This window comes from Mustelus asterias, chromosome 30 (assembly GCF_964213995.1).
Source record: "Mustelus asterias chromosome 30, sMusAst1.hap1.1, whole genome shotgun sequence".
Classification (NCBI taxonomy): domain Eukaryota; kingdom Metazoa; phylum Chordata; class Chondrichthyes; order Carcharhiniformes; family Triakidae; genus Mustelus; species Mustelus asterias.
Genome location: NC_135830.1, coordinates 5,244,461 through 5,267,535, shown reverse-complemented (window position 1 = coordinate 5,267,535; position 23,075 = coordinate 5,244,461). Strand labels below are relative to the sequence as shown.

At 46.0% G+C, this 23,075-nt stretch overlaps 2 protein-coding genes across 2 annotated transcripts in view; one reads left to right on the top strand and one right to left on the bottom strand.

Annotated features, from left to right (window-relative positions):
• The first annotated feature begins 3,162 nt into the window (after positions 1–3,162).
• Positions 3,163–23,075, top strand: part of LOC144480711 (uncharacterized) — a 48,466-nt gene continuing 28,553 nt past the window's right edge. Inside the window, exon 1 of the mRNA XM_078200303.1 lies at positions 3,163–3,778. Within this exon, the coding sequence (XP_078056429.1) occupies positions 3,197–3,778 (582 nt within the window). The 5' untranslated portion in view covers positions 3,163–3,196. The remainder of the gene's footprint in view (positions 3,779–23,075) is intronic.
• LOC144480988 (uncharacterized) lies at positions 15,548–20,808 on the bottom strand. Its single transcript, XM_078200614.1, has 2 exons — positions 20,650–20,808; positions 15,548–17,077 (listed from the first exon to the last, which is right to left on the bottom strand). The coding sequence occupies exon 2, from the start codon at positions 16,724–16,726 to the stop codon at positions 16,220–16,222; it is 507 nt and encodes a 168-aa protein (XP_078056740.1). The 5' UTR covers positions 16,727–17,077; positions 20,650–20,808; the 3' UTR covers positions 15,548–16,219.

The window sequence follows — 23,075 nt, the reverse complement described above, 5'->3', positions numbered from 1 at the left end:
GATGTTTCAATAACTTCTCAGTCTTTTAAACTCCAATGAGTACAGGCCCCAGCTGCTCAACCTGAAAGATAAAACTCCTCATTTCAGGAATCAACCAACTGGACCTTCCCTGAACTGCCTCCACTGCAATTTTGTCCCAGCTAAAGTAATTCTGTGCCAGGTTAAAGGAGGAGAGAATGTTTTGAATTTCTGTTCTGGACAGATGCTGATGGATTTTGGAAACTCCTTTTACAGGGGGTTAGAAGGGGAGGATTTACTCACAGCAAACTCAGACCAAAAGAAATGTTTGACTGTCTTGAATTTCTAACCTTGAATTACACCGATAACTTTCCTCATTTACAGGGACACGATTTGAAGATTGCAACATTTTTCCCGGACACCAATCTCTCTGAGATCTTTTCAGCTGCAGCAGATTTTAAAATTGAAAACAGTGAAATTGTCTTGAGGTGAGTGTTAGTGAGCATTAATTCAAATTTAGAGCATGCTCTGATTCCATGGATTCGGGCTATTATGACTCCTTTACCATGGATGGGGAGGCAATGGTGCAGTGATAGTGTTATTGGATTAGTAACACAGGGATCCAGGCAACACACTGTGAACCCTGGGTTCGAATCCCACAACGGCAGATGTTGAAATTTGAATTCAGTACAAATCTAGAATTAGAAGTCCATTGATGACAATTGTCGTAAAAATCCATCCGATTTAATAATGTCCTTTTAAAGAAGGAAATTACCACTTCCCCCAGCAATGCAAGCCACTCAGTTCAAGGGCAATGAGTTGTAGGCAATAGATGCTGATGCAGCCAACACATAGAGTCATAGAGCAATACAGCACGGAAACAGGCCCTTCGGCCCAACTGATCCATGCCAACCATGGTGCCCTCCCAGCTAGTCCCAATTGCCCATGTTTGGCTCATATCCCTCTAATCCTTTCCAATTCATGTACTTATCCAAATGCTTTTTAAATGTTTAAACCTGCTGTTTAAACCTGCCTCAACCACTTTCTCTGGCAGCTCATTCCATGGACACACCACCCTCTGCATGAAGAAGTTGCCCCTCAGGTCTCTTTTAATCTTTCCCCTCTCATCTTAAACCTATGCCCTCCAGTTTTCAATTCCCCTACCCTGGCAAAAAGACTATGTGGGTTCATCCTACCAATGCCCCCCATGATTTAATACACCTCAATATAGTCACCCCACATTCTCCTACATTCGAAGGAATAAAGCCCTTGCCTGTCCACCTCTCGTGATCACTCAGGCCCATTAGTCCCAGCAACATCCTCATAAATCTTCTTTGCACTTTTTCCAGTTTATCAATGTCTTTCCTATAACAGGGTTACAAAAACTGTACACAATACTCCAAGTGCAGCCTCACCAACGAATAATACAACTATAACATAATGTCCCAACTCCTATACTCAGTGCCCTGACTGATGAAGGCCAGTGTGCTAAATGCCTTCTTCACCACTCTGTCTACCTGTGACATCACTTTCAACGAACTATGTACTTGTGCTCCTGGGTCCCTCTGTACTCCTGGGTTCCTCTGTTCCTCAACACTCCCCAGGGCCTTACCATTTACTGTATAAGTCCTACCCTGGTTTGACTTTCCAAAATGCAACACTCACACTCAAGACCATAAGACATAGGAGCAGAATTAGGCCACTTGGCCCATCGAGTCTGCTCCACCATTCAATCATGGCTGATATTTTTCTCATCACCATTCTTCTGCCTTTTTCCCATCACCCCTGATCCTCTTATTAATCAAGAACCTATATATCTCTGTTTTAAAGACACTCAATGACCTGGCCTCCACAGCCTTCTGCGGCAAAAAGTTCCACAAATTCACCACTCTCTGGCCGAAGAAATTCCTCCTTATCTCTGTTTTAAAGGATTGTCCCTTTAGCCTGAGGTTGTGCCTCTGTACTCTGTATTATCTGTACTAAAATCCATTTGCCAATCATCGACCCACTTCCCTAACCGATCAACTGATCAAGATCCCCCTATAATTTTTGATAACCTTCTTCGCTATCAGCGATACCTCCTAATTTAGTATCATCTGCAAACTTGCTAACCATGCCTTGTACATCCATGAATGAATATTTTAACGGCCATCCATTTCTCTGTTTCACCTCTGCCCTCCCTGATCAGCTCTCTGCCATTGTCTACCTTCCTCTGCCTCTAACAAAGGGTGTATTTTAACTATTATTTTGGCAAGCTATGTCTTGATGTTTTTACCACTTCACAACTCTATTCACTGCTGATTTACCAGCTTAGTCTTACAATGTTCAGGAATTGTTTCTCTTCCACTGGAGATCATTTCCCTTCCACTTCTGAGCTTATATTGACCAACAAAATCTGAGACATTTTTATTCCCTCTAATTCATTCTGCCCACCCTGAAACGTTAATCTTCTTTCTGTCTAAAAGGATGGTCTCTTTCCAAATGTTCACAATTAAAGGGCAGCAGATGGCTGATATTTAAGGGGACAGTAAATTAATATAGGACAGAGATATGTCTCGTGTTATTATATGGTACCCAGATTAGATATATTATTTATGTTTCTGTAATAAAATACATTTATTATTATTTCTTGCATTATAATATAATGCTGCAGCGATGTTATACATTTCGAGCCATAACGTCATTACAGCACAGAAGGAATCCATTTGGTAACTCGAGTCCATGCTGACTCTCTGTATAACATTCCAGTCCCATTCCCACTCTATATCCCCATTCTCCTGAAAGTTTATTTCCTTGAAGTGCCCATCTACTTTCATTTTTAAATAGAATCCTGTTCTGAATTTCTATCCTGTACTGACACTGATGATATGTGTAAACTCATTTTACAGGATATTGAAAGAGGAATCACAGGCCGAAATCTCAAATGTCACATCAGATCTGACAGAGTCATATCCCTTGGGAGCTGAATATCATCGGACTTTGAATCTAGAAGGAGAAATGATTGTCCAGTCTGTTGATTTGAAAAGATTTCAAACATCAGTGTGACTGGAAAAGCACCAACACACTGCCACACTCGAGTGAGTGTGTTCCAGCGCACGAACTAAAGAGCTTTAACCAGTTACACAGCCTGAATAAATATCACACCATTCACAGCAGGGAGTGACTGTACCCTTGTTCTGTGTGTGGATGAGGCTTCAACTGATTGTCCACCCAAGACAGAGGCAAGGACACCTGCACCATGGAGAAACCATGGAAATGTGCGGACTGTGGGAAGAGATACAGAGTCCCATCAGAGCTGGAAGCTCATCGGCGCAGCCACACTGGGGAGAGACCATTCACGTGTTCTCAGTGTGGGGAGGGATTCACTCATTTATCCAGCCTGCGCAAACACCAGCGAGTTCACACTGGGGAGAGACCGTTCACCTGCTCTCAGTGTGAGAAGGGATTCACTCGGTCATCCCACCTGCAGACACACCAGCGAGTTCACACTGGAGAGAGGCCATTCACCTGCTCTCAATGTGGGAAGGGATTCACTCGGTCATCCCACCTGCAGACACACCAGCGAGTTCACACTGGAGAGAGGCCATTCACCTGCTCTCAATGTGGGAAGGGATTCACTCGGACATCCCACCTGCAGACACACCAGCGAGTTCACACTGGAGAGAGGCCGTTCACCTGTTCTCAGTGTGGGGAGAGATTCACTCAGTCATCTGCCCTGCGGAGACACCAGCGAGTTCACACTGGGGAGAGGCCATTCACCTGCTCTGAGTGTGGGGAGGGATTCACTCGGACATCCCACCTGTTGAGACACCAGCGAGTTCACGAGTGATTCCAGGGGTTGGATTCTGCTGTTATTGTTTCTGCTCTCAATTACATCCAGGACTGCATTTTGTTCATTCTCACAGTTGGTCAATGGGGAGGGTCGGGGGGTTTCTTTCTGCTGGACTGGCCGGTCTCACAACTGCCTCCAGTGAGCTGATGCTCTTTGAGTCTTGTTGCGAATACCCGGTTTTAAATTTCACACGGATCACAGAGTGACAGGGTGTGAGGAAGTTAAGAGTCACTATATTTGTTTGAAACCCCCTCAAACGCCCATCCCATTTCCTTTGTAATTGTTTATTGTCTCCACTTCCTCCACCCTCGTAGGCAGCGAGTTCCAGGTCATTACCATTCGCTGCATCAAAATATTCTTCCTCACATCCCCCCTGCATCTCTGACCCAAAACCTTAAATCTGTGACCTCCTCATCCTTGTCCCATCAGCGAATGGGAACAGCTTTTCTTTGTCCATCTTATCTAAACCTGTCAGAATCTTGTCCACCTCTATCAAATCTCCCCTCAACCTCCTTTGCTCCAAGGGGAACAACCCCAGCCTGACAGCGACAATAAAGAACAAACTAACAGAATATGTTCCTGTCTGAAATCAAATGGGAATGTTTAATTTCTGTTTTAAAGATATTGTAAATATATTGTCCTGGACAATAAAGGAATTGGAAAAACTCACCTTGGGTGTGTTGAATGGAATATATCAATCTGGAACCCACCAACAGTTAGTGAAAGTCTGGAATGTGTAGCTGGAAATCCCTCCCTAACAGCACTGTGGGTGTACCTACACCTCAGGCATTGTAGCAGTTCAGGAAGGCAGTGTTGGCGCTGATCGTGGCCGAGGCAGCTACATACAGCCACATATTCTGTTATAATTGAAGGACTGCAGATTGAATGTGAGGCATTATAGGACTGGACTATCTTGACCACATTCCTGTGACTGCTCAGTTTCTGCAATCACGGACCATTAAAGCTGCTCAGCAGGGCCCTGACAGAGGACCTGGTGAGAATATTTACTCAGAATGAGCTCGAATTAAACTGGGGCGGCACGGTGGTACAGTGGTTAGCACTGCTGCCTCAAAGCGCCAGGGACCCGGGTTTGATTCCCAGCTTGGATCACTGTCTGTGTAGAGTTTGCACATTCTCCAGTGTCTGTGTAGGTTTCCTCCGGGTGCTCCGGTTTCCTCGCACAGTACAAAGATGTGTGGGTTAGGTGGATTGGCCATGCTAAATTGCCCCTTTGTGTCAGGGGGACTAGCTAGCGTAAATGAATGGGGTTATGGGGACAGTGTCGGTGGGATTGTGGTTGGTGCAGACTTGATGGGCCGAATGGCCTCCTTCTGCACTGGAGAGATTCTATGAGATTATTGCAGGACCGGCTGGTGTTCAGCGGCTGAGGAACCTGGAATCTGTAAAAAAGGGGTCTGACTAATCAACAAACGGGGGTAGGTCGCTGACTAAGAAGTTAAGAAGTGTTCTCAGGCATGTTTAAATTATTTTATCATAAATTTGTGATAAGAACTGTGAGGGACTTGTGACCTGATAGTTGGTGAAGTGACGGTATACTCCAAGTAGCACTGGACTGAAAAGCAGACCTCTGAGAGTAGATTCTAATGGTTATAATCCTACCCAAGCATGGCCAGTGAAAAAATCAGAGTGGGGACCGGACAGGTCTCTTACCTGCCATTTGGAAACTAAGAACAAGAAACTTATCGATTAAAATTATGAGAGAATAGAGCCAATCTTTCGAGTCTGGATGACACTTCATATGAGCTCTTATAAAGGGTCATCCAGACTCGAAACATTGGCTCTATTCTCTCTTCACAGATACTGTCAGACCTGCTGAGATTTTCCAGCATTTTCTGTTTTTGTTTCAGATTCCAGCATCCGCAGTATTTTACTTTTTTGATAAAATGATTCGGTCTGATTGGAATCCCCACAACCCTCCCGCAAAACAGAGGGAGTGGTGGCAAAGGGAGAAAAAGGATCAGGATGATAAAGTCTGGGTTCTGATTCTCCGAGCCCATGTCGAATGAACAAAATGAGTGAATCAGTTTATAAAGAACAGAAGTTACCCATCCCTAACAAAAACTGATCAAATTAAATAGGTTGAGGAATATAACAAAAAAATTAATAGATGAAGTTTAAAACCATTTGTTTTGTTTTAATCTTGTGTAAAGTGATGTAATTGTGTGCCAAGTTTTTGCTGCTCACTCCCCATCCCTTTAGGTTCTGTAGAAAAGTTAACCCTTTCAGCAGACAGTTCATTTGTTTTTAAATCACTTGAAAACTCGTGTCTATTTTAGTTCATAATTGAAGATTTATGGGAATTGGCTAAGATGGGCTTTTTACATGTTTTAAGTATAAAAAAGTGGTCTTGAGAAGGCAATTTGGTAGAGAGAGGTGGAGGGAGAGATGTTTACAGAGAGGTGTGGAGAGCTGTTGGTTTTACAAGTTATCCATGTTTTTGGAGCAGTCACTTCATGTCCTGGTCTGAGAGGGATGGAGAGAAGTCTGTTCAATTGTTAAAGTTAAACTTTCTCTATTAACTGTTAATCAACACTCTGTTTTTTATCTTTCTGACTTGTTACATTTTTAATGATTAATAAACTTTCTGAATTCACCATTTAAAGTATTCTTTCTTGCCACATGGTTAAGTCACTGGAACCTGGTGTGATTTACGATTAGGGAGGTTATTGTAAACAAGAGAACCCTCATAAATCTTAGTTCAAACAAATCAAAGTTCTGACAAATGGAATGTTATCCTTTATTATTCCGGACAAATGTGAGGTAATGCATTTTGGAAGGTCTAATACAGATAGGAAATATACAGTAAATGGCAGAACCCTTAAGGGTATTGATAGGCAAAGGGATCTGGGTGTACAGGTACACAGGTCACTGAAAGTGGCAATGCAGGTGGAGAAGGTAGTCAAGAAGGCATATGGCATGCTTGCCTTCATCGGCCGGGGTATTGAGTTTAAAAATTGGCAAGTCAGGTTGCAGCTTTATAGAAGCTTAGTTAGGCCGCACTTAGAATATAGTGTTCAATGCTGGTCGCCACACTACCAGAAGGATGTGGAGGCTTTGGAGACGGTGCAGAAAAGTTTTACCAGGATGTTGTCTGGTATGGAGCGCATTAGCTATGAGGAGAGGTTGGAGAAGCTTGGTTTGTTCTCACTGGAGTGACAGAGGTTGAGGGGGGACCTGATAGAAGTCTACAAGATTGAGAGGCATGGACGGAGTGGATAGTCAGAAGCTTTTTCCCAGGGTGGAAGGTTTAAAGGAGATGTTCGAGGCAGATTTTTTACAGAATAGCGGGTGTTTGGAACTCGTTGGCAGGGGAGGTAATGGAAGCGGATACAGTAGTGACTTTTAAGGAGCGTCTTGACAAATACATGAATAGGATGGGAATATATATGGTCCCCGGAAGGGTAGGAGGTTTTAGTTAAGTTGGGCAGCATGGTCGGTGCAGACTTGGAGGGCTGAAGGGCAGAATTTTGCCTTTATACTAATTCTTGTTGGATAAGGACATCAAAAGTATCGGGTATAACACGAGAACGCAACACAAACAGATCAGCCATGATCTAAATAAACGGTGGAGCCGACTCAAAGGGCCAAATGGCCGACTTCTGCTCCGATGTCGAATGTTGGTCACAAATTCCTGAGAATTGTGAAACAAGACTGGAAGATTCGCCTTGCTTGTGTTAGTGGGAAAATGTCCAGGAGAACCGTCTCTGTGAAGGACAGTTCTGGGATTAAAGGTTGCCAGACTGGAAAAGGAGGAGTAAAGAATCACTTTGGGCTGGTTTTTGGAGAAAGTATGTCAACATTCCAAGGCAGAGTAAAATATATCCATTGAGTTGGATATTTAATGGTGTTAAGAGTAAAAGGGCAAAGTTTAATTGTACAGTTTAAGGGCGATGTTCCCTATAAAAAAGTGTTTAGTCATTGTTGCCTCCAGTTTGTTGGAGTAAACATCAGAAAACTTGAAGTTTTGTCATGTGAATCTTTAATTTGTTTACCGAACAGTTCATTTAAAGCCACACGTTTCGACTTCCCATTTGAGCCTGGGGCACCTTTCTGTCTCTCTATTGCTCGTGTTAATGACAGCCAGGCGACGGAGCTGAGGGCTGAATTTAGCTGAGAATAACGGGGCCTGCGCTCCAGTTGGGAAACTGCCATGGGCGTCGCACTAATAGAGAGACAGGAAGCTGCTGGAGGACTGAGTGGGAAATGGGCCTCCAACCAATTGTTATATCAGTCATTCAGAACTAAAGAGAGACCCGTCTCTTTAAATACCTATACAGGGAAGAGGCTGCACTGAAATCTGTTCCTTTTAACCTGCACAAAAGCAGGAGGCTGAGATTGACGGGCTGCAGGAGTCCATTCAGCCCGTCATGTCCCTGCTATCTCTTTGCAAGAACTCTCTGATTCATCCAACTGCTCTGTTCTTTCCCCACAGCCCTGCAAATTCTTCCCTTTCAAGTCTTTACCCTTTGGGAATATACTATTGAATCTTTCAAGCAGATCTGAACAACTCGCTGTGTCAAAAAATAAAATCCCATCTCCCCCTCTGGCTCCTTTGCCAATTACCTTAGAGGGACTCACTTTCTGTTAAAGAGCCTGCCAACCCCTCTCACCCACTTTCCCTAAAGTGCATCAATCTCATCAGGAAAAGTCCAGCAAAATCAAATATTTTTACTGATAAAAGTTTATTAATGAAACAGAACATGGTTAAAACAAACAGAAAATGACTTGAGGATCAAAGACAACCAGAGTAAAAGGATGTTCACAACGTTCTGGACCCAAATGGTTTATCTTTAATTCATATGTAGCCTGTTCCCTGCCCTCTTTGTGGTAAAGGCAGAATTCTCTGGATAGTAAATTTAAAAAGAAGTTTATTGAATGAAAAAGGTTTACTGAATACGGTGGTACAGTGGTTACTGCTGCCTCACAGTGCCAGGGACCCGGGTTCAATTCCCGGCTTGGGTCACTGTCTGTGCGGAGTCTGCACATTCTCCCCATGTCTGCATGGGTTTCCTCCCCGTCCTCCGGTTTCCTCCCACAGCCCAATGATGTGAAGGTTAGGTGGATTGGCCATGCTAAATTCTCATTCAGTGTACCTGAACAGAGTGTGGCAACTAGGGGAATTTCACAGTAGCTTCATTGCAGCGTGAATGTAAGCTGACTTGTGACTAATAAATAAACTTTAAGACATTGACTTTTACAGCTTCATGCGGGTGATCAGTCTGTAGAAGAGTAACCCTCTCTGGCTCCTTCTTTGACAGGAATTCTTGTGTAATTCAGCTTTGGGAGTCTGGCTCCTTCTTTGACAGTAATTTCCTTGGAACTTGGCCTTGGGAGGCTTCAGAATTTGGTTCACAAGGAAAACCTTCAGAACCTCTACTTTTATCACCAAAGTGACCGTTACTGGTGGCACGGTAGCACAGTGGTTAGCACTGCTGCTTCACAGCTCCAGGGTCCCGGGTTCGATTCCCGGCTCGGGTCACTGTCTGTGTGGAGTTTGCACATTCTCCTCATGTCTGCGTGGGTTTCCTCCGGGTGCTCCGGTTTCCTCCCACAGTCCAAAGATGTGCGGGTTAGGTTGATTGGCCAGGTTAAAAATTGCCCCTTAGAGTCCTGGGATGCGTAGGTTAGAGGGATTAGTGGGTAAAATATGTGGGGTGGGATTGTGGTCGGTGCAGACTCGATGGGCCGAATGGCCTCCTTCTGCACTGTCGGGTTTCTATGATTACCACACGTCAGAGTTGGGCCTGTTGTAACATGACAATTGGTCAATTTGGTCTCCAGATTAATTGAATTGGATCCGCAATTACTGACACCACTTTCTCTTATTATCTTAGACAGGAATACAAGAGAACTGGTTCATACTATCCCTTTATCTGATTCTATACAATACCCTTATTCACACAGTTTCAAATGTTGAGGCTAATCAGAGCTTGAAGATCTCTCTCGCCAGTACACTATGCCAGCTGCGGCACAGTGGTTAGCATTGCTGCCTCACAGCGCCAGGGATCGATTCTCGGCTTGGGTCACTGTCCATGTGGTGTCTGCATGTTCTCCCCGTGTCTGCCTGGGTTTCCTCCAGCTGCTCCTGTTTCCTTCCCCAGTCTGAAAGACGGGCTGGTTCAGTGCATTGGCCATGCTACATTCTCCCTCAGAGTAACCCGAACAGGCACCAGAGTGTGGTGACTAGGGGATTTTCACAGTCACTTCATTGCAGTGTTAATGTGAGCCTACTTGTGACACAAATAAATAAACTTTAAAAATGTATCTTCATTGCACATTCGTTACATACACAATTAAGATTTTACATTTTAAAAGCAAATAAAAACTCAGTCTTTTACTATAACGACTGATTCATTAATTGTAACTCAATTAAGGGTCACTGCTTATTCAATCACCATGATGCCCCCTCCGTGGCCAATTCCTGAACGCCCCCCCGTGCACATCCACCCTCCTTGGCAGAGATTCACCCCCCGCCGTCCCCCCCGATCACCCTCCCCCCCCATACAAAGCTCCCCCCTTGGCATCCACCCTCCTTGCATAAGCCTCCAGTCATTATAAATACCCCTCCACTAAGCCCCACCCCCACCCATCCCCTTGGCACTGCCCATGGTACATTTATGGTACTCAACTGGGCACTGCCAGGGTGCCAGGAGGGTACTGAATGTGGCACTGCCCCATGGGCACTGCCCCTGACCACCATGGTGGCTTCAATGGCCTCCGATCCCACCCCCCCCCCCACACCCCCAGTGTGGCCCAAGCACCTGGTCCCCGCTGGTGAAGACCAGTAGTGATTCTCGCCGATGTGACGTCTCGCCAGTGAGGGGGGGAAGCAGCCATGCTGAACCCACCAATCACATTGTAATGTAGGCAACTCTGTGCAAATAACCTTCACTCACTTTCTGGGAATGAAGCCGGCAAAACACGGGCCGGGAAGATAGCAATCCTTTAGTCTCGCACGCTATCCTCCTGGCTCACCGGTCTAATCGAGCGGCGAGTCAAGCCGGTAAGATCGCCCCCTGTATCTTTCTTTCACACTCAGACTGAACAATCAGCCTTATTCTTGAGGCAGATTTCACAGAATATAATGTCCTCTCGCTGATCAAAATGAAAGAAGAAATTCTTAGTTTAAACAATTCCTGCTCGCTACACAGATTCCACAAGCATTGAGGTGAATACAGTGTGGTCACAACAAAATGACAACAATACAGTTCAGTAACAACAAACTTTTTTAAACTTCATCTTTTTTTAATTATATTCCTCAACCTAATTATTTTAATTTGATCAGTTTTTGTTAGGGATGGGTAACTTCTGTTCTTTATAAACTGATTCACTCATTTTGTTAATTCTGCATGGGCTCGGAGAATCAGAACCCAGACTTTATCATCCTTATCCTTTTTCTCCTTCTGCCACCACTCCCTCTGTTTTGCGAGAGGGTCGTGGGGATTCCAATCAGACTGAATCATTTTATCATAAAAGTAAAATACTGCGGATACTGGAATCTGAATAAAAACAGAAAATGATGGAAAGTCTCAACAGGTCTGACAGCATCTGTGGAGAGAGAATAGAGCCAATGTTTCAAGACTGGATGACCCTTCATAAGAGATCTTCTGAAGTGTAATCCAGACTCAATGTTGGCTCTATTCTCTTCTCATTGTATCGATATGTTTCTTGTTCTTAGTTTCCAAATGGCAGGTAAGCTCTGGTTTTTCACTGGCCATGCTCGGGTAGGATTATAACTATTAGAAGCTATGCTCAGAGGTCCACTTTTCAATCCAGTGCTACTTGGAGTATACCGTCACTTCACCGATTATCGGGTCACAAATTTATGATAAAATAATTTAAATAATGCCTGAGAATGCTTCTTCACCAACTACCTATCACCGTGTGTTGATTGGTCAGACCCACTTTTTACAGATTCGGGAATCTCAGCCGCTGAACACCAGCCGATCCTGGAATAAGTTTAATTCTAACTCATTCTGAGTAAATATTCTCACCAGGTCCTCTGGCGGGGCCCTGCTAAGCAGCTTTAATGGTCCGTGATTGCAGAAACTGAGCAGTCACAGGAATGTGGTCAAGATAGTCCAGTCCCACAATGCCTCACATTCAATCTGCTGTCCTTCAATTCTAACAGAATATGTGGCTGTATGTAGCTGCCTCGGACATGGTCAACCCCAACACTGCCTTCTTGAACTGCTACAATGCCTGAGGTGTAAGTACACCCACAGTGCTGTTAGGGAGGGATTTCTCGCTACACATTCCAGACATTCACTGGACTGTAGGTGGATACCAGATTGATATATTCCATTCAACCACACCCAAGGTGAGTTATTCAAATTTCTTTATTGTCCAAGACAATATATTCACAATATCTTTAAAACAGAAATTAAACATTCTCATTTGGTTTCAGGTATTAACATATTCTGTTAGTTTGTTCTTTATTGTCAATGTCAGGCTGGGGTTGTTCCCCTTGGAGCAAAGGAGGTTGAGGGGAGATTTGATAGAGGTGGACAAGTTTCTGACAGGTTTAGATAAGGTGGACAAAGAAAAGCTGTTCCCATTAGCTGATGGGACAAGGATGAGGGGGGTGCAGATTTTGGTTCAGAGATGCAGGGGGGGATGTGAGGAAGAATATTTTGATGCAGCGAATGGTAATGACCTGGAACTCGCTGCCTACGAGGGTGGAGGAAGTGGAGACAATAAACAATTACAAAGGAAATTGGATGAGCATTTGGGGGGCTTTCAAACAGAAATGCTGACTAAATATCTCTTAACTTCCAGCCTGGGCTCGATTCCCGGCTTGGGTCACTTGTGTGTGGAGTTTGCACATTCTCATCGTGTCTGCATGTGTTTCCTCCGGGTGCTCTGGTTTCCTCCCACAGTCCAAAGATGTGCAGGTTAGGTGGATTGGCCATGATAAATTGCCCCTTAGTGTTAGGGGGACCAGCTAAGGTAAATGCATGGGGTTATGGGGATAGGGCCTGGGTGGGATTGTGGTCTGTGCAGTCAATGGGCCAAATGGCCTCCTTCTGCACCGTCGGGATTCTATGATTCCTAACACCCTGTCACTCTGTGACCCGTGTGAAATTTAAAACCAGGTATTCGCAACAAGACTCAGAGGGTATCAGTCCACTGGAGGCAAAGTCATGAGACCGGCCAGTCCAGCAAAAAGAAACCCTCCGACCCTCCCCATTGACCAACTGTGAGAATGAACAAAGCGCAGTCCTGGATGTAATTGAGAGCAGAAACAATAACAGCAGAATCCAACCCCGAATATCACTCATGAACGCGTTGGTGTCTCAGCAGGGCAAATGAAGCTCTGAATCCCTTCCCACACTGAGAGCAGGTAAAGGGCCTCTCCCCAGTGTGAACTCGCTGGTGTGTCCGCAGGTTGGATAACTGAGTGAATCCCTTCCCACACTGCGAGCAGGTTGCGAATACCTGGTTTTAAATTTCACAAGGATCACAGAGTGACCGGGTGTTAGGAATCATAGAATCCCGACGGTGCAGAAGGAGGCCATTCGGCCCATTGACTCTGCACAGACCACAATCCCACCCAGGCCCTATCCCCATAACCCCATGCATTTACCTTAGCTGGTCCCCCTGACACTAAGGTGCAATTTAGCGTGGCCAATCCACCTAACCTGGTTTCTCCCCGGTGTGAACTCGCTGGTGTCTCTGCAGGATGGATGAGTGACTGAATCCCTTCGCACACACATAGCAGGTGAACAGTCTCTCCCCAGTGTGACTGCGTCGATGAGTTTCCAGATCAGATGGGACTTTGAATCCCTTCCCATAGTCCCCACAGTTTCTCCATGGTGCGGGTGTCCTTGTGACTCTACAAGTTAAACAATCAGTTAAATCTCACACAGAACAGTCTCTCCCGCTGTGAATGCTGTTATATTTTTTCAGGCTGTGTAACTGGTGAAAGCTCTTTCCACACTCAGTGCACTGGAACACTCTCACTCGAGGGTGTGTTTGTGTCTCGGGGTTTTTCCAGCCACACTGATGTTTAAAATCTTTTGAAGCAGAAAGAACATGGAAACATTTCTCCTTCTAGAGTCAAAGGTCGATAATATTCCAGTCTTGATTATATGATATATTATATTATTATGATTATATTATTCAGATTCTATGATTCCGATTTAAAAACAAATGAACTGTCTGCTGAAAGGGTTAACTTTTCTACAGAACCTAAAGGGGTGGGAAGTGAGCAGCAAAAACTTGGCACACAATTACATCACTTTACACAAGTTTAAAACAAAACAAATGATTTTAAACTTCATCTATTAATTTTTTTTGTTATATTCCTCAACCTATTTACTTTAATTTGATCAGTTTTTGTCAGGGATGGTAACTTCTGTTCTTTATAAACTGATCCACCTATTTTGTTTATTCGACATGGGCTCGGGAATCAGAACCCTGACTTTATCATCCTTATCCTTTTTCTCCTTCTGCCACCACTCCCTCTGTTTTGCGGGAGGGTCGTGGGGATTCCAATCAGAACTAATCATTTTATCATAAAATACTGCAGATACTGGAATCTTAAAAATAACAGAAAATGCTGGAAAATCTCAGCAGGTCTGACAGTATCTGCGGAGAGAGAATAGAGCCAATGTTTCGAGTCTGGATGACCCTTTATAAGAGCTCTTATGAAGTGTCATCCAGACTCGAAAGATTGGCTCTATTCTCTAATCATTTTAATCGATAAGTTTCTTGTTCTTAGTTTCCAAATGGCAGGTAAGAGACCTGTCCGGTCCCCACTTGAGCTCTGATTTGTCACTGGCCATGCTTGGGTAAGATTATAATCATTGGAATCTACTCTCTGAGATCTGCTTTTCAGTCCAGTGCTACTTGGAGTGTACCATCACTTCACCGACTATCAGGTCACAAGTCCCTCACAGTTCTTATCACACATTTATGATAAAATAATTTAAACACACCTGAAAACGCTTCTTAACGTCTTAACCTCCCCCCGTTTGTTGATTCGTCAGACCCCTTTTTCACAGATTCCAGGTTTCTCAGCCACTGAACACCAGCCGGTCCTGCAATAATCTGATTGAATCTCTATAGTGCAGAAGTAGGCCATTCGGCCCATCAAGTCTGCACCAACCACAATCCCACCGACCCTATCTCCATAACCCCATGCATTTACCCCAGCTAGTCCCCCTGACACTAAGAGGCAACTTAGCATGCCCAATGCACTTAACCTGCACTTCTTTGGACTGTGGGAGGAAACCGGAGCACCCGGAGGAAACCTACACAGACATGGGGAGAACGTGCAAACTCCACACAGTGATCTAAGCTGGAAATCGAACCCGGGCCCCTGGCGCTGTGATGCAGCACTGGTAACCACTGTGCCACCGTGCTGCCCCAGTTAATTTTAACTCATTCTGAGTAAATATTCTCACCAGGTCCTCTGTTGGGGCCCTGCTAAGCAGCTTTAATGGTCCGTGATTGCAGAAACTGAGCAGTCACAGGAATGTGGTCAAGATAATCCAGTCCCATAATGCCTTACATTCAATCTACAGTCCTTCAATTATAACAGAATATGTGGCTGTATGTAGCTGCCTCGGCCGTGGTCAACCCCAACACTGCCTTCCTGAACTGCTACAATGCCTGAGGTGTAGGTACACCCACAGTGCTGTTAGGGAGGGATTTCCAGCTACACATTCCAGTCTTTCACGAGACTGTAGGTGGATATCAGATTGATATATTCCATTCACCCACACCCAAGTTGAGTTTTTCCAATTCCTTTATTGTCCAGGACAATATATTCACAATAACTTAAAACAGAAATTAAACATTCCCATTTGATTTCAGGTATTAACATATTCTGTTAGTTTGTTCTTTATTGTCGATGTCAGGCTGGAGTTGTTCCTCTTGGAGCAAAGGAGGTTGAAGGGAGATTTGATAGAGGTGGACAAGATTCTGACAGGTTTAGACAAGGTGGACAAAGAAAAGCTGTTCCCATTAGCCGACGGGACAAGGATGAGGGGGACACAGATTTATGGTTTTGGGTCAGAGATGCAGGGGGGGAAGTGAGGAAGAATATTTTGATGCAGCGAATGGTAATGACCTGGAACTCGCTGCCTATGAGGGTGGAGGAAGTGGAGTCAATAAACAATTACAAAGGGAATTGGATGGGCATCTGGGGGGTTTCAAACAGAAATAGTGACTCTTAACTTCCTAACACCCTGTCACTCTGTGATCCTTGTGAAATTTGAAACCATGTATTCGCAACAAGACTCAAAGAGCATCAGCCCACAGGAGGCAATGTTGTGAGACCGGCCAGTCCAGCAGAAAGAAACCCTCTGACCCTCCCCATTGACCAACTGTGAGAATGAACAAAATGCAGTCCTGGATGTAACTGAGAGCAGAAACAATAACAGCAGAATCCAACCCCTGGAATCACTCGTGAACCCGTTGGTGTCTCAGCAGCTGGGATAAAAGACTGAATCTCTTCTCACACACAGAGCACGTGAACGGCCTCTCCCCAATGTGAATTCGCTGGTGTGTCAGCAGGCTGGATGAATCACAGAATCCCTTCCTACACTGAGAGCAGGTGAATGGCCTCTCCCCAGTATGAAATCGCTGGTGTCTCTGCAGGTGGGATGACTGAGTGAATCCCTCCCCACATCGAGAGCAGGTAAAGGGCCTCTCCCCAGTGTGAACTCGTTGGTGTTTCCGCAGGGTGGATGAACAAGCGAATCCCTTCCCACACTGAGAGCAGGTGAATGGTCTCTCCCCAGTGTGAACTCGCTGGTGTCTCTTCATGTTGGATGAGTGAGTGAATCCCTCCCCACACTGAGAGCAGGTGAATGGCCTCTCCCCAGTGTGGCTGCGCCGATGAGCTTCCAGCAGAGAGGGGGCTCTGTATCTCTTCCCACAGTCCCCACATTTCCATGGTTTCTCCATGGTGCAGGTGTCCTTGCCTCTCCCTTGGGTGGACAATCAGTTGACGCCTCGTCCACACACAGAACACGTGTACAGACTCTCCCTGCTGTGAATGGTGTGATATTTATTCAGGCTGTGTGACTGGTTAAAGCTCTTTAGTCAGTGCACTGGAACACTCTCACTCGAGTGTGGCAGTGTGTTGGTGCTTTTCCAGTCACACTGATGTTTGAAATCTTTTCAATTCAACAGACCGGACAATCATTTCTCCTTCGAGATTCAAAGTCCGATGATATTCAGCTCCCATGGAATATGACTCTGTCACGTCTAGACGTGACGTTTGAGATTTCGGCCTGTGATTCCTCTTTCAATATCCTGTAAAACAAGTTTATAAAAGTCATCACTGTCAGTACAGGATAGAAATTCAGAACAGACAATTCTAGTTTCTATGGAACATTCTTTCCTATTTCAGTCCCAAAAAGCTGTAAATCTCCATCCCACACACTCTCCCTCCATTCTCACTCTGCTGTATCTAATATTCACCCTCCCAATTCTCCTGAAGGTGCTGATTGAGGCTGATTGACAGATCCGTGCTCACTGCTTCCTGTCCTGGACACTGAGACCATAACAAATAGGAGCTGCAGTCGGCCATTTGGCTCATCGAGCCTTTTAAACTATTCAATGAGATAATTCGTTCATCTACCTCAGCATCATTCTCCCCACACTAAACCCATATCCCTTGATCTCCTCAATATCCAGAAACCAATCAATCTCTCTCTTGAAAATAGTTGATGACTGAGGCTTCACTGTCCTCAGGGGTTGAGAATTCCAAATCTTCACCACATCCTTGAGTGAAGAAATCCCCTCACATCTTAGCTTTTGCTCCATCTTCTTGTCTGTTCCCCATAACTCTTGACACCCTTGTCAGTCAAAGATCTGTCTAACTGGAATATATTCAATGATCCTCAGCCTCCACTGGTCCCTGTGGAAGAGAAATCCAAAACCTCACAACCCTCTGAGGGAAGGGATGTCTGGAAATATATAACGTAGCTACAGTTCCATATTACAAGATATTCAGATCCCAACAAATATGACTCTGTCTAGATGTGACGGTTGAGATTTTTGCCTGCGATTCCTCGTTCAATATCCTGTGAAATGAGTTTGCAAAAGTCATCACAGTCAGTATAGGATAGAAATTCAGAGCAGACATTTCTAGTTTCTCTGGAACATTCTTTCATATTTCATTCCCAAAAAGTTGTAAATCTCCATCCATATCTATGGATTCTATTTACAAATGAAAGTGGATGGGCACTTGAAGGAAATAAACTTTCAGGAGAACGGGGATATCGAGTGGGAATGGGACTGGAATGTTATACAGAGAGTCAGCATGGACTCGAGTTGCCAAATGGATTCCTTCTGTGCTGTAATCATTTTATGACTGGAAATGTATAACATCGCTACAGCCTTATATTACAATGCAAGAAATAATAATGAATGTATTTTTTTACAGAAACATAAATAATATATCTAATCTGGGTAGACATATCTCTGTCCTATATTAATGTACTGTACCACTTAAATGTCAGCCATCTCCTGGGGAAAGCTGCCCTTTAATTATGAACATGATGAAAAAGACCATCCTTTTCGCCAGACAAATAAATGTGTCAAGCTGAGGGAGCAAAGGATGTTCACCAGGCTGATTCAGGGAATCGCGGGACTGATGTATGAGGAGAGATTGACGAGGTTCGGATTGTTTTTGTTGGAGTTCATATGAATGAGGGGGAATCTCATAGAGACTTATAAAATTCTAACAGGTCGAGACAGGATAGATGCAGGGAGGATGTTCCCGATGGAGTCCAGAACCGGGGGTCACAGTCTGAGGATTCAGGGCAGACCATTTAGGACGGAGGTGAGGAGACATTTCTTCACCCAAAGAGAGGTCACCCTGTGGAATTTATTACCACAGGAAGTAGTTGATGCCAAAACATTGAATGTATTCAAGAGGTGGCTGGATATAGCACTTGGGGCAAATGGGATCACAGGTTATGGGGAAAAAGCAGGATTAGGCTATTGAGTTGGATGATCAGCCATGGTTGTAATGAATGGCGGAGCAGGCTCGAAGGGCCAAATGGCCTCCTCCTGCTTCTACCTTCTATGTTTCTATATCAATGTCTTCAAGAGAGAGAGAGAGAGACCTGGGCCAACCTTTCCAGAGTCTGCAGCCTCCCTGGATTCACTTCCTTTCCCTTCAGTTGCTGCAAGTCCCCAATTTCCCCCAGAATGAGAAAAGAAATGGAAAGGGGGAGAAAAGAAAGTGTTTTACTCACAGATGTTGCCCTCTTTTAGGTCAAAACAAATAAACAAACTCAAGTTAAATCAGGACAAAGTAAAAGGGGCAGCTCCCCAAAAGGAGGAGGAACAGCCCGAACAAAAATCAAAGTACAAAGGAAACTTAAAAACATCAAATTAAAATGTGATTATTAGGGTCAAAGTACAAAGGAAACTTAAAAACATCAAATTAAAATGTGATTATTAGGGTCAATAACGCACCCCAACCCCTGCAGTGCCCAACGGGCACGGAAGGCGTCAATCGCGCCCGTGGACACCGCATGCTCCCTCTCCAGGGGCACCCGGCCGCGAACGTAGCTGCAGTAGAGGGGAAAACAGTCAGGATGGACGGCCCCCTCGATCGCCCGGTGCCTGGACATGTAAATGGCGCGTTTCGCCAATCCCAGGAGCAGGTTCACGAGGAGGTCGCCATCCCGACCCCAACAAAAAGAGAGTGCAACCTAAGACACAAAACATAGACATGGTCCACGGACTCCACAAGGCCACAGAAGGGGCAAGCTTCATAGCCCGTGAACCAGTGAATCCTACGGTTGTGCGGAACTGCTGCATGCATCACCCTTCACCCCAGGTCCCCGATGTAATTGGGGCAATCCCTCCGTAGAGGACCTCTACGGAAACAAGGCCCGCCAAGGTGTATCTGGGCGACAGGCGAGGAGGCGGTAGTGGAAGGTGTGCAGCAGCAGCCCGCACAGGAGACGCCTCCGCGCGGTAGAAAAAGACACGGAGGTGGAGAGAATGTTTATCCTCCTACCCTGACCTTGACCCGGGAGCCGTAAAGGTTGGTGAGAGTCATAGCGGACATGCCAAATTTCCTTAGTCTTCTGGGAAAGTTGGTGGGGCTTACTTATCTACAGTGTAATTTTTCGTTAGAGAGAAGAAGGTTAAGAGGTGACTTAATAGAAGCGTACAAGATGATCAGAGGATTAGATAGGGTGGACAGTGAGAGCCTTTTTCCTCGGATGGTGATATCTAGCACGAGGGGTCATAGCTTTAAGTTGAGGGGTGATAGATATAGGACAGATGTCAGAGGTAGGTTCTTCACTCAGAGAGTAGTAAGGGCGTGGAATGCCCTGCCTTCAGCAGTAGTGGACTCACCAACATTAAGGGCATTTAAATGGTCATTGGATAAACATATGGATGATATTGGAATAGTGTAGGTTAGATGGGCTTTGGATTGGTTTCACAGGTCAGCGCAACATTGAGGGCTGAAGGGCCTGTACTGCGCTGTAATGTTCTATGCTATCAGATCTGCAGAGATTTTCCAGCATTTTCTGTTTTTATTTCCCTTTCTTTTTCCTTCTCTGTCACCGCTCTGTCTCATCAATAAGACATTGGGACTCAAAGGGTTGATGCAGTTTGATGGACAAGTTGTCTCTATTCTGAACACTGGGGAACAAGCTCCTCCCACTCATTGACAACATTGCCCTCCACAAACTTGCACATGCGCACTGCTGCATATTGCCCCCAATAAAGATGGCAAACGTTAACCCCGGACGAACATGAGGAGCTGCAGCCCTGCTCGGTACAAACTGGGTCCGGGAAGTTCTCTTCCGCGGTTTGCGGCTTACACAACATGCTTACGCAGCGTTTCCACCCACCCGGGCGATCCATTGCTCTCTCCGTACCGCCAATCACCTCTAACAGATTTCCGAGCCCAAAACAAACGCCGTTTTCCATCGCCATTACTCACACTGCGCATGCTCGAGTTAAAGTTGGCCCCGCCCCTCGTTCGCTCCTATTGGTTGGAGGACCGACCGCTCCAGATCGGTCCTCCAGCACTGCCCCCTCTTCCCATTGGTCCGCGCTGCCGTCAATCAGCCGGGCATTGTGACGGTGACTTGCTGTTTGTCCAATAATCACAGTGACAGAGTCTCAGTGTAACAATGACACACACAGACTCCAATACAATCAGAGTGGGGATGGAGCACAGAGACAACACAGCAAAGCACTGACTTACTCTGAGTGTAACAATGACACACACAGGCTCCAATACAATCAGAGTGGGGATGGAGCACAGAGACAACACAGCAAAGCACTGACTTACTCTGAGTGTAACAATGACACACACAGGCTCCAATACAATCAGAGTGGGGATGGAGCACAGAGACAACACAGCAAAGCACTGACTTACTCTGAGTGTGACAATGACACACACAGGCTCCAATACAATCAGAGTGGAGATGGAGCACAGAGACAACACAGCAAAGCACTGACTTCAAATCAGAAAATGCTGCAAAACCTCAGCAGGTCTGACAGCAACTGTGGAGAGGGATTCCAGACAACTCTTCAAGTCTGGATGACCCTTTGTCATGGATTGGCTTGATTTACTTTGGATTGACTGACTCTGAGTGTGACAAACACAGTGTTTGTTCCAATAATAAGAGTCAAGCTGCAGTGTGTTAGTGAATACAGTATTGGATCTAATGTAATGATAGTACAGACGGTTTAGAATCCCTACAGTGCAGGAGGCCATTGAGTTTATACCAACAGTGATCCCACCCAGTCCACCCATGTAGATATCCTGCTAATCCCCGACACTAAGGGCCAATTTAGCATGGCCAATCAATCTAATCTGCACATTTTTGGAGTGTGGGAGGAAACAAGAGTACCTGGAGGTAACCCACACAGATACAGGGAGAATGTAGGTCGGTCCATGGGAGATGGACCCCCTTCCGGAGGAGCTCAGGCCTTTCACCTGTAGCAGGACCAACCGCCTCTGCTTGGGGGCCCATCTCTGCCCCGCCAAAGAATCCTGGCCGATGAACTGGCGGGAGCTGGAGGCCAAGGTCTCCGCCCACCTGAATCGCTGGACAGGACTGCTCCGAGTGCTGTCCTCCGGGGCGCGAGTTCTCGTCATAAACCAGTTGCTCGCCTCCATGCTGTGATACCGGCTGGTCCCTTTGACCCCTCCCCCTGGCTTTGTCACCAATCTCCAGAAAACCCTCCTGCGGTTCTTCTGGGACAACCGACTGCACTGGATCTCTGCCGCAGTTCTGCATCTCCCGCTTGCGGAGGGCAGTCACACAGGTGGCGACCTTCCGCCTTCAGACCCTGCAGAGGTACCTTTACGTTGAGTCTTCTTCACGATGGTGTGCCATGGCGACGTATTTCTTCCATCAGTTGCACGGCCTGAATTATGACGTGCAGCTCCTGCATATAAATCTGGGACGTTTCGACCGCCCTGCAGGAGTTGCCTGTCTTTTACTAGGACCTCCTCACTGTCTGGAACACGCTTGCCTCGTGACGCAGCTCTCCCCCGTCAGGAGTAGCGGCTGTCGTGCGAGAGCCGCTGCTCAGGAATCCGCTCCTCCAGCTGTATAACTTCAGGTGGCTGGCGGAGAGGAGGGCTGTGGACGCCGGAGGGACCAGGATCGGGGATGTGCTGGATGGCAGAGGAGCAGGCTGGATGAACCCCCACATGCTGGCTGAGTGTGCGGGGGTGCCCGTTTGGCACACGGCCAAAGCCATCCAAGATCTTAGGACGGTTGTGCTCGGCCCCGAATGTGCACATGGTCTCGAGGCGGCGCAGGCGTGCGGTGGGATCCCGCCTGAGCATTCCCCTGTTCAGACAGAATTCCACATTGGCCCAAAGCCTATGCCCCCCCTCCCGGAACAGGATGTGCTGCATCACGGAAATGTCCTCCGTGCCTTTTTCCACTGCGCGGAGGCGTTTCCTGTGCGGGCTGCTGCTGCACACCTTCCACTACCGCCTCCTCGCCTGTCGCCCGGATACACCTTGGCGGGCCTTGCCGCCGGGCGGCCAAGATCCCCAGTGGAGGGACCTCTACGGAGGGATCTCCCTCAATTATCTTGGGGACCTGGGATGGAGGGTGATGCATGCAGCAGTTCCACACAACCGTACGTTTCACGGGCTCTCAAGTTTGCCCTTTCTGTGGCCTTGTGGAGTCCGTGGACCACGTCTACGTTTTGTGTCTTAGGCTGCACTCCCTTTTTGTTTTCCTGAAGAATCTTTTATTTATGTTTTGTTTGCACTTCAGTCCCATGTTCCTGATCTACGGACACC